At 42.4% G+C, this 12,481-nt stretch overlaps 1 protein-coding gene across 6 annotated transcripts in view; it reads right to left on the bottom strand.

Moving 5' to 3' along the window:
* The window catches only part of zmynd11 (zinc finger, MYND-type containing 11), a 41,807-nt gene extending 29,972 nt beyond the window's left edge, over nucleotides 1-11,835 (bottom strand). For 4 of the 6 annotated variants that reach the window (XM_078265027.1, XM_078265026.1, XM_078265028.1 and 1 more), the window contains exons 1-3: nucleotides 11,619-11,834; nucleotides 5,611-5,746; nucleotides 210-369 (exon numbers count right to left, since the gene is read on the bottom strand). In XM_078265027.1, the coding sequence (XP_078121153.1) occupies nucleotides 210-369; nucleotides 5,611-5,741 (291 nt within the window). In that variant the 5' untranslated portion in view covers nucleotides 5,742-5,746; nucleotides 11,619-11,834. Of the gene's footprint in view, nucleotides 1-209; nucleotides 370-5,610; nucleotides 5,747-11,334; nucleotides 11,497-11,618 lie in introns of those variants that run through there. The other 2 variants (XM_078265023.1, XM_078265025.1) reach the window with 2 other exon arrangements.
* Nucleotides 11,836-12,481: the final 646 nt, after the last annotated feature.

Raw genomic sequence — 12,481 nt, 5'->3', positions numbered from 1 at the left:
AAAATTCAGCTCTTTTGGAAATGTTGGACTTCTAGTGAATTCCTAAAAACAACGTCGCTCACAGTGTGAATACACAGGCACCGACAGACACACCACCAGGTAAATATTGGACATGAAAAGGACGCATCTGCTCTCTTTTGGAGACCGATAAAACATATTCTAAAAAAAAGGATTCACTGTCCACTGCGTTAGGAACCGGATAAACGTACCATCTCATCCCCGGGCAGCCAGTATCCTTCCTGCTCGATGCCGGCCTTGGAGCCCTTGCAGCCGACGGTCAGGGTCTCTACCACCAGGCCGTCCTTCACGGCCAAGCTCAGCTGTCTGGCAGTCTCCTTAGGGTGCATGCCAAACACACGGCTCAGGTACCTGGACAGGAGAATGAGAAGGAATTGAGCTATGTGGGTATGGTAGCCATTTCTTTGTGCCATTTACAACTTGGATTAGCGCTGCGGTCATGAATTGTTTAAATGGTTGCTCAAGACGCTTGACATCCTTGAAACCAGCTCTAATGACGTATACATCAGGGGTGTCAAATTCAGTTTCACTAAGACTGGAAAATGAGAATCACATCAAGTAGTTCATTGACATGCTTTTATTTAAGAGAAAATGTCAAATATGTTGACTGTATTTTTGCATGTCTCATATAGTCTTCTTACCTACAGTTTGGGCCTCATAAAGCCCCCAAAAAGTCAGCAAAAACGTTCCTCAGCCATATAGAAAAAAGCACCAAACACGTTGAAAAAAAGCACCACAAACGTTGGGAGAAGTGTCAAAAACTTTGCCAGAAAAGGGCTGAAAAAGTGGCAAAAACTTGAAATACATGCCAAAAACATCTAATAAAGGCCTAAAGCATCGGAAAAAGTGCCAAAAACGTTGGGAAAAGCGTCAAACATATCGGAAAAAGCGCCAAAATGTTGGAAAAAGATGCCAAAAATGTCGGGAAAAGTGACAAAAACTTTGGAAAAAGTGACAAACTAGGTGGGTCAAAATGTAACGTGAACCTAAACTGATATACGGGCCGGATCAAAATCTGCGACGGGCCGGATTTGGCCCGCGGGCCTTGAGTTTGACACGTGGTATACATGATCATCGGTCAGGGAGCAGGCATTTTATATGGTCGGAAAATTACTTGCCTCCCAGATTTGTAATTTTGCCAACAACAATACCCCAAAGCTCTGTACATGATATTTATACCACCCAAGACACCGTCTATTTCTTCTTTTACAGACTGACTGTTTTAGAGAATGTCTTTCCTATCCATTTCCTCCTCTAATGCATCCCACCATTTCAAATAATGGCCTGCTTGATTCCTGCCGCTGACGGCTGACGGGCAGTGAACCTCTCTGAGCAAGGTCATGGATCCTCTACTGTGGCCGACAGCCAATGAACAGAATGTGTCAGAGGGGAATCAGGTGAGAGTCTGTATTTACTCCTGAGTTACAATGGAGAGGCCTATATAGTATGTCTGTGAGGTGAACACAAATCAGACTGGATTACTTAAAGCAAAGATGTTAAAGTGCTCATATTATGCTTTTTGGCTTTTTCCCTTTCCTTAATCGTGTTATATATCTTTTTTGTGCACGTTATAGGTTTCCAAAGTGAAAAAGCTCAAAGTCCCCCCCAAAGGGACTTACCATCTCCAACAGAAAACACTGTTCACAAACTGCTCCAAACAGCTCTATTGTAGTCCAGCCTTTACTTCAGAGACAAACGTGGTCACTTTGTAACACACGTTATAATGCTCGCCTAGCTGCTAGCGTAGCACACCCTCATACTCTGCTTCTGACTGGCTAGTAGTCCTTACCTAGGTACTGTCAGGGCACGCCCTCATACTCTGCTTCTGACTGGCTAGTAGTCCTTACCTAGGTACTGTCAGGGCACGCCCTCATACTCTGCTTCTGACTGGCTAGTAGTCCTTACCTAGTTACTGTCAGGGCACGCCCTCATACTCTGCTTCTGACTGGCTAGTAGTCCTTACCTAGGTACTGTCAGGACACGCCCTCATACTCTGCTTCTGACTGGCTAGTAGTCCTTACCTAGGTACTGTCAGGGCACGCCCTCATACTCTGCTTCTGACTGGCTAGTAGTCCTTACCTAGGTACTGTCAGGGCACGCCCTCATACTCTGCTTCTGACTGGCTAGTAGTCCTTACCTTTTTAATTAAACCATGTAAATCTATTCTGATATAACCGCTAAATACAATTATGAACCTGAAGATCAGCATAATCTGAGAACTTTAAAACGTATCAGACTGTTTTCTGGAGTTACTGTGAACATATTTGTAGTAAAACAAAAAATTTTCTGAGTCGGGTTGCACAGAATTGAAATCACAACTTTACTTAGGAATGTCTTATTGTGGTAAGGTGACATGAAAAGTTTAAGAACACCTTCCTTTAACTATTTCAGGTCATGAGCACAAAAACAAACTTTAGAATTACACTTTTAAAGTATTTATAGTAATCATGTAGGACTAAAAAGTAACTATTTTATCAATCTACTGTATCGTTTCCTCCATAAAATCTCAGAAAATATAAAAAGGACTATCGCAATTTTCCCAGAGACAAAGAAAGACATTCATATTGCTCGTTTTGTCTGACAAAAGTTGAGGACTCAAAGATATACCCAGTTAACTATCACATAAGACAAAGAAAAACAGCAAATGCTCCCATTTTGGGGGCTGCAACCATCTAATGTTTGATATTAATGATTTTTTTTTTTTTTTTTTTAAAAAGACTTCAAGTCAAATTACACAAAAGTTAGTTGCCAATTGATTGTCTGTCTAGTTGTCTTTGTTGGGCAGCATTACACTTTTTGATAACTACCACCCCAACCCAGTGTGCTCCTTTAATTGGCTTAAAAATACATTTACAGCAATTCAGCAAAATGAGAAAGATGCATTTTGGTGTGGTGCTTTTGTTTTTTATTGATATTGTACAGGGTTATTTAGTATGTTGTGAGTGATTAGGCATTATTTTGTATATTTGGTACTCTCTCATTAACTGACTCATCATTTTGACTGTTAACTAGAAAGAACAAAAAAATAAATATTCCATGAATTTTACAGTTGGTTAAACACACACCAGGCTTTGTAAATCAGCACTTAGCTTGGTTAATGATTAACTAATTGGTTCTAGAAGCAGCCTGTACGAGAAAATTACAGTTTCATTCAATTACATTACATTTCCAGCATGGTGGCCCAATGGTTAGCACCGTGGCCTCACAACAAGACGGTTCTGGGTTCGAATCCAGGTCGTTTCTGTGTGGAGTTTGTATGTTCTCCCCATGTTAGCGTGGGTTTCCTCTGGGTGCTCCGGTTTCCCCCACCACCAAAAAAACATGCACTAGGTTCTCCAGTCAGTGCCCTTGATCAAGGCACTGGCTCAGATCTGGAGTTGGTCCCTGGGCTGTAAATGGCTGCCCACTGCTCCATTGAGGGACGGGTTAAATGCAGAGAATGAATTCCGCTACATGTACGTGACAATAAAGTAAAGTACCTTTATTTCCCATCACGTGAGAGAGGGCGGTTAATTATTTGCCGCTGACTTCAGTCTCCTCTATTTCCTCAAAACCAAAGTCATCCCCATCTTAGCCACAAAGCAAGTTTGGTGAAATGAAGCCACAGTGTGACTGGTGTAGGTGTGTGGGAGTGGGGAGGGGTGGCTGTGCTGGAGAGCTGGGGGATATCCGTCGCATGCCGCTGCCGACTGTTGCCATGACAACAGCCGCCCGCCGCCGGGGGTATTGATCTGGCAGGCAGCCAGCTCCAAAGGTGCTCGCCAACTCGCCGTGTATGAGATGTGCTAAGTGTTTCATTTAGCCCGTCCGCCGACTGATCAGTGAGGTCTGCCGCGGATGATTGGTCGCCAGTTTGCAATGTTTGAACAACGTGAGATTCACTCCACAGATGAAATAATGTTTGAAGCAGACTGAACCCAACCTGCTCTGCAATACAGGGGGGGGGGGCTGACTTGATGGCAAGAATGGCAATGAGTGAATAACAGCTGGAGAATGTCAAAAGTCCAACAGCTGTCACTACAATTGATCGCAGCCTGGTATGGCATTGAATGCAAACAGGGCTCAACAGAACATCAATGCCTTGCCTTTGCGCCAATACACACGCACATTAACAACAATGCTTGACAATTAGTGGCTTAATAGATAAGTTATTCGACAGAAAAATGTATCAGCAACTATTTTACTGATTGCTTAATCTCTAGTCCAATGATAGCAAACGTTCTCTAGTTCCAGCATTGCCAATGTGAGTTTTTACCAATTTCTTCCGTTAAATGCAGCCAACCAACAGTCCAAAACCCAAATATATCAAGTTATTTATCAAGCAAAGATGACGGGATTGCAGCTTCTCAAACATTCATGCTTTTCTCCATATTATATCATTGTAAACTGTGATAGCACGTTTTCAATACTTCCTGTCATTTTAGAAACGAATGATAAATGATCTATTGATTATGTTAAAACTGTACCAATAGTTTAAAAAAAAACTAAATGTATTTGTGAGTTATTCAGCAACCTTTATGAACACAAGTATAGATATTTCATTTCAAGGTAAAAAAAAGTAATTCTTCAAAGATCTGCAGACACAAGTCACCCTGCATAATAGCACAAAAAGCCTGGGAAATGATTCCTGTAAAACAACATGTCGACATATAGTAGGTTCAAGTAATGGCATGTCTGTGTGTGTGGAGCCGTTTTTCTCCCCTCCGGTCATCACCGTGCTGATTTGAAAAACCTGAAACTCTTTAAATAGGGAGCCGTTAGGGAATACCTTGCTTAAGGACATCTAAGCAGCCAAAAACCATGAAACGGTTTTTTTAGAGGTAAAACATCCTTCCAAACAAAGTTCCTCATAAAAAGGACATTGCATTTTCACCTCTAATACTCATAAATGTACATCATCGTGGATAAGTGGGCCTAGACGCACGCCATTTACTCAAACGTTAAAACATCTCGTAAGTCTTTTACCCCTCTCACTCGTTTCTGTATCTCCTGCCACTGTGTTGTACCACAAAAATGTGAAAGTAGTCACTGTGACAACAGTTTGCAGTGACTAATGGCGCTGACCCACTGCTAGTACCAGCTCTACTCGGCCGCGGTGCCCCGTTCTCCTTTTTCCATTGCCGATTTAGTACCGCCTCATGTGTGAGGCGAGCGTGGCTGGTCGTCATAGAGACGCCGCAGGAAACTGCCGTGACGTAAAGGAAAACTAAAAAAAAAGGCGAGGAGAGTCGAGTCGAGCAGGTACTATGTAATGGAAAAACGCCATAAATGTCCCTTTGCACTGCTGTGAACTGTATAAATAAAATCCCATTCACCTCATCTGTATCGGGCTGGTTAAATAATACTTAAGAAACACGTATTTTAAAATCCTAGCAGATGAAATCAGAGCAACCTGCATGGCTTGATCAGTGGGTAACTGCTTTTTTAATTTAGTTGAACTAACCCTTAAAAAGGTATCCTTTTACAGGTGTTAACTGTAGGTCAACAGACAACGTGCAGATGAACTGACCCTTTGAAACGTTTATAGACAACGTACAGACATGCCGTGTAAGATACAGGTCATCATATACGTCTTGTCTGTGATTAACTTACTTGGAGATCCTGTCCATGTTTGCAATTTGTTTCTGGTTGCGGACGACCTCGATGGCCGACCACACATACTGGACCACCTTGGGGTCCGCCTGCCTCTTCTTCACCACGCGTGACATGACCTCCTTATTCATCTCAACTGTGGGGAAACAAAAGAAAAAGAAACAAATCAGCTGATGTATTTTTCTTTTTTTCTGTGAATTAAAAGTAGGTTGAAGTGTAGTTGAGTTGTGGTACCAACTTACAAAGAAACAGACTTATGAGAGGCTACGTTTCTAATAGCAGCAGTACTACAAGTTTATAAAAAAAAAAAAAAAAAAAAAAAAGTACTAGTGGTACCGTTTCTAGTCATGAGAACATCTGTGGTTTAAGCCTTAATATAATAGCAACAGCTTCAGTAATAGTAGTACGAGTTGTAGTAGTTTCATTTTAGGGGCCCTATTTTAATGCTCTAAGTGCACGGTGTGAAGCGCCTGGCGCAGGTGGAAAAAAGGGTCTGTGCACCGGGCACATGGTTCTAAAGGGTTGTACTTAGTGTCTTCATTAATCAGAGGTGTGTTTTGGGCGTAACATGCAATGAACCAATCAGAGGATCATCTCCCATTCCCTTTAAAAGCCAGGCGCGTTTGGACCTTGGCGCATTGCTATTATGATGGCGGATTTGCACCGTGATATTTTTATTTGTAATCTTCTGCATGTTTGTGTGCTGCTGTGCTTCCCTGTGTGTGTGTGTGTGTGTGTGTGTGTGTGTGTGTGTGTAACAAGCATAGTGTGCGCGCGCTGTGCACGAGCCTAGGCGCATTTCACTAATTTGCTGTTAATGGCGCAATCACTTCCCGCTGCCTCAAGATAGCAATACGCCCAGAATGCACCTGAACACACCTCCCTGTCAGACCAGCACGTCCATGGGCGCACAGATGGGCGCAGGTGCATTTGCTATTTAAACGATGCGGGCGCTGGACGGGAAATTGACAACTGCGTCGGTCTTAAACTAGCAAAGACACTTGCGTTGGGCTTTGCGCTGCGCCGGGTGCAAGAGAGGGCCCTTAAATCTTCCTGTCGTGCAAGAGATAGCTCAGCAACCTCCTCAGCAACAACTGAATCCTTTTTTTACGGTATGTTAAAGCAAACTGCTCAATAACAATATGCTTGAGATGTTTGGGCCTAGGTTTACATGCAATCACAATAGTTTGAACTTCTTTGAATAAAAGTACTTGGGAAAAGTGTGGTGGCTTTGATGCACTGACAAGTCCAAGACATATTTGTTGTCTTCAGGTGTGTAATGTCACTCAAACTAAAACAATCTTTTTTTACCCGTCTTCCCTGGATTCATTTCAAGAATATTTGCGTCCAAACGGATCCATTTGTAAATGACTCAACACGCTACTTCATATTCCAGGCCTATAGGCGGCGCTGTTTCTGCTACAGAAATTCACCAAAACACGGAGAAGAAGAGCATAGTTAACTTCCACTTCCCATCATAACATGACTAGACTATAACGTTCTCTTAATACATCCGTGGACTATAATAACTTTCACAACTGCTCATTTTATAAAGGCCGCCGCAAGAAAACGTCTTTGTTTACAATGTATAATGTGCTGCTGGATTGCTTTTTATTTTGCAATTCTGTCTGCCATCGGACATGATTGCAGTGCGCTAACGTTAGCTCTGATAGCTAACATCGGCAGTCAAACAAACGTCAATGATCCAATGTCTTTTTGATAATCTACACGTTTTTCTTGCGGAAGCCGTTCTACAATAAGCCGTGCAAAAAGTTACTATAATCTGTTCAAGGAGTTGATAAGCAGACAGATTAGCTAGCTAGTTGATACGTTGTCTACTTCCACTTTATAAACAGCTAACCATAGCAGCTAACGTTAACGTTACGTCGCTGCTGGAGTGGTCAGCTACTTTAGCGATGTTTAACGTTAGCTACATAACGTTAGCAATATATCTTGTGTAGAATCCAGGACCGGCAGAGGGAAGTGTCAGGGAGCAGAGAAAGTATTTAGATGAAGTGAGCTGGTTTGACCACGGAGATGGGATATGCTCGCTTAGCTTCACCGCAGTCGCGTGTGTCAGTGGCCGCGGGTAAGAGAGGGTGTAAAAGAGGTCGAGGGGTGTGGCGATGCCATCATTGATAATAACGTATGCGGCTTCGCCGTCCAAAAGAAGCCAAAAGGGAGCTGTTTTCGAATTTTTTCACCCTGGGACCAGGTTTCAAAAAAGTGCGTTTTGAGGCAGTGCGTTTACAGGATCCGTTTGGACGATCGGCCCAAACGATGCAAAACATGTGCGTTTGCAACAAAAAGCGTCTCCGTGTGGATGGCCCCTAAAGCTACAAAACACCTTTTTGCTGCAGGCATACATTTAGAATTATGCTGAAATGTCCTCAGTTCCCTCAGTGACATGTGGACATGAAAACAAATACTGCGATGCTGATGAATACTCGGAAAACGTCAGAGTATATGACATGGAAAAGTCTTAGACCTTCAAAAAGGCTCTGAATACCCGCTGCCTCTTTACTGTGGTGCACAGGCCTGGCCTTCCCCGTACATCCTCAAATCCAATTTTATGCAGTCCTCCTCTTAACCATGCGTGAAACTTAAGATGTCACTTTCATAAATCACAGCCAACAGCTAACCATAATAACACTTGGGGCATTTTTATACAAAGAGAAGGAGGCTTGGCTTTAGTGCACTTTGTGGCATGAGAGGATGTCGAGAGAGGATGTTCATCTTCACATTTTTTGTCATGAGGAGTATGAACTGACTATGGTTTGGGTGAAAGAAAAAAAACAAAAAAAACATGCAAGAAACATACAGTATTTGGTGTTGACAGCAAATGAGCAAACTCACCCAAAAATAAATGCAAATGAAGCTAAAAATCAACACAAACAGTGGGTTTAGTTGTAGCAAAATATATTGTCTAGAGATGAAGTGGTTCACATTTTGGTCATGGTCGGAGTGGAGGTTTCTTAAGATGAGACTATGTGTGATATAATCATCTCTATAAGCATAGCATTTTATATTTCTGCTCCTTTCAGACTGGTAGAGACGATATCTGATCCTGGGCTAAAGTACAGAAAAACACCAGCCTGGTGCATTTAATATTAAGTCATGCTCACCTAAAGCACTCATTGTCACCATCTGGACTTCTCTAAATGTGACTGAACTACACTTTTCTGCCTGAATTTTTCTTGCTTTTATAATTTCACAAAAGTATACAAATTAGGGAGAAAAAGTACTGAAAGCTAATAATTACATACAAGAAAATACTTTTTTTTTTTTTTTTTTAGAGATTATGAACTCTGGATGTGCCAAATGAACAAATTCTAGCCACATTGAGTGCAACGATGCTGTCTCCGGTAGGTAAAACACGAGGTGCAGTGTCACTATGAAGCGGTTAAACCGGTATACCAGTTTTAATTTCCCGTATGATATGAATTTAATAGCTATAAACAATTCAATAGGGTAGCCTGGATGCCAGCCGAACTTAGCCCCGCCCACAACATTTGAGGTCTGGAAGTTCGGTCCGGACTTGATCAATTGCGGAGCAACTATGCTCGAACCAGAGCTGTTCGGACCAATCAGATTGTCAGGGCGGGCTTTATACGTTGATGGACAGATGATCAACAGTAACGGAATCAACCACGTCACCAAAGAGCGCTTGGGTTGAATTTGCGTTGCTCTGATTGGTTGGAGGTCTATCCAATTGAGTGCAGAGGCGTTTTCTTTCCTGGTTTCGGTTGAAACACGCCCCATAATCACAGCCCAATGGAGCAGTATCAGACTCATACTCTGACTAGAATCTGAGTATGACCACGTCAGGCTATCAATAGGGAGCAAAATATATAAAATAGTTCGACACTTAAGAGTGCTACGGTCGGGTCAAGCTGTGTGTGTGTGTTAAGAGGGGACCCCTATTAACTGCACACATTTCTTACTTATGGTTATAACTTCTAGGACAACAATTAATCACCCATAACAACTCTCTTAAACAGGGCAAAACACCATGGCACACAACAACTTTCTCACACCATTAATTGCACATATTACAAAATGGCACTGCCGAACAGCTTTGTTTATACATTCTATGTACTCCTGGCAGTAGAATAACCACTATAAAGCTAAAATAACGCCCAGCCGTGCAAAAAAACATACTGCGATATACTGTGAAACCAGCACAATCCTAAAAAATACCCGGATCCAAATTTTTGGTCACACCACCCAGCACTACTCAGAACTAGGTAATGCGGAACAACATTTGTGTACCATCGTGGCTTAAAACATCACAGCACTCTTGGTTAAAAGAGCCACAGTGAGCGGGAAATCAACCTAGACATTAAAAGCAGGTAGTTTTGCAGACTTCACAGCATCACAACACAGCTGAAGGAGAAAGAAGGAAAGAGAATAAGGTAAGTAAGGTGACTGAAAGTAATGTGAGCTCCCCTATTCTGCGTCAAGTGGAGTAGGTGTAATGGAGTGCCACCTGTGGCATGATGCCAAGCCGGCAGCAGGGCCACTCCTGCTCTCCCTCCTCCATGTGCGTCTGCCGGGCTGGCATATAAACAACACAGTCACCTCTGCATGACACACCGCTGACAGCCTGCACCTCTGTCTCCAGAGAGATCACACTACATGACGACAAGGCGACGTCAATGTCCCCAATCAATTAGGCAGCCAGGTGGGCGCCACCGGGGGCCAATTAGAAGAGAGCCAACACAGGTTAAGAGGGATTTGTGTCTCCCAGGCTAAACAATGAGACTACACAGCTCTGTTTTCCCTCTTTAGAAAACCAGACAGCTCCTCCAAACGTGACTCCACATTAAACATCATCCCTCTTAGTTATGATATCAATTAAATCAAGTACGACAGTTGCAGTTTTACAGAGCCCCCCTGGTATCAGGTGAGGGGGAAAAAAGGGCACAGTTCATATATCTGTGGGCACAGATTTGCAAACTGTGAGCACAGACTTAGACACGGCTCTTTTTCCTCTGCGCTGACACCTGGGGGGCTCTGTACAGTTTTGAAAGATGCAGTGCTGTCCAAAGATGTTTAACATGACTCTCTGCCATTCACTATTAGCCAGCTAGCAACCACACTGACAACAATATCAGGGGACCAAATGGGCTGTCAGGACTTTCCTTACGGTTGTGCACAATAATACTAAATATATATATGTAAAAAGTGCCACTACAGTCATTCCCCGGCTGCAATGACATGACAGAGCAGAGACTCTGGAAACGCTGACCAATCAGAGCAGACTGGGCTTAAAGAGACAGGTGCTAAAACAGAGCGCGAATACAGGTATATTCAGATGTATGAGAAAAATGTAGTTTCTGAACTTTAAAGTATGTAAACATGTTCTAATAGGAAGCCAAAATACATGAATGAACCTGAAAAAATTAGCATGATATGGGAACTCTAAACACCAGTCGTAGATTTGGCAACAAAGAGGTTAGCCGTAAAAGGCCACAGGCACTGCCATTCAAGAAGCTGAATTTAGCTAGTAGCAGGCTAAGCTAACGTCCAAACCAACGCGTGTCGAGACAGAATTACTGATTTAACATGCACTAAATACCTCAAACCAGACAGTTTGCATTGAATATATATTTAATGGCAGTACATAACCCCGAAAAAGCACGTAAACTCAATGGTTGACGGGCAGACAGGCTGTCGTGGTTAGTTAATTTCTATTAGCGATGCTAGTGAACTGTAGCTCACCATAGCTGGTTGGTTGGTAAACCTAAGCTAGCCAACTTGTCAGCGAACCCAGACAAGCTTCACAAACAAAGCGACAAACTAGTAGTATTTCGGGTCTACCAGAAGCTCTATCCGCAGTCACAAAACGGCAAAACACAGCCAGCCACCTAATCGTTTGTTTTGGAGGGCGCCATGTTCACAATCCTCCATCACGGGATAGAAAAGGCAGCTACGGCTAAGCTAACAGTGCTAGCCGCCGTGTTGTCACTGAGCCATTTTCATCATAATAAAAAAATCTAACTCACCTTTGCTACAGTGTCACGTACACACAGCGCTGCAGGAAATCCTCGAAGGATTAAAAGCGAGGCAGCTTACATTAGTATTGTTCGGGCTAGGTGAGATTGAGGATGGTTGTTTGTGTCCAGCTGGCCACAGTACAGCAGCGCTGGGCTGGGAGGTAAACACAGACAGCGCCAACAGAGCCGAGCGGAGCGGATGAACCAGAGGGAGAACCGGGAGAACTCTAGTGGTGGAATCCGACTTACTACACCTAACCCCCGGGGCTTCTTCTTGGAGGTTGAGGTCGATTTGATGCATTACCGCCACCAATTGGTAGATATGGAGTGTGGATTAGAATATTTAATATATAGCCTACAAAACATTAACAAAAAATGTAATAATAATAAATTAATACATATCTTTCTTCCACATATCTCTAACAATATAGGATAATATACTCTTGTAATTCTTCTTGCCCACAGTAATCACATCTAGATTATGCCTACCTATTTTGAACCGTGAACTGTTTAGTCCAATGTGTCCAAATCTAAGTCTTGCACCGGGGCTCATCAACTGCTGTTTTACTGTTTTACATATTAATTCTGAATATACAACTATTAAAATGTATAGTAATTTTAATCCTGAATAAACAACATGGACATACTTGTACACACAAATGTAAATAATCATATACTTCACTTGTTGTAAAAGCTGAGTCACTCACCACTGTGAAGACTAGAATATTTCTCAGGAACAACACTACAAATGGTTATGTCTTAAAATTGAGACTAAACATGTAGCTTTCAGACACTGAGTCCTTTTAATGTTGAACTGAATGCATGTTTTCATATGGATATAATAATTATTATAAAATGATTCCCGAATGAAA

The sequence above is a fragment of the Sander vitreus genome, chromosome 12, assembly GCF_031162955.1.
Source record: "Sander vitreus isolate 19-12246 chromosome 12, sanVit1, whole genome shotgun sequence".
In the NCBI taxonomy this organism is placed as follows: Eukaryota; Metazoa; Chordata; class Actinopteri; order Perciformes; family Percidae; genus Sander; species Sander vitreus.
This window is presented reverse-complemented; position numbering and strand designations above follow the sequence as displayed.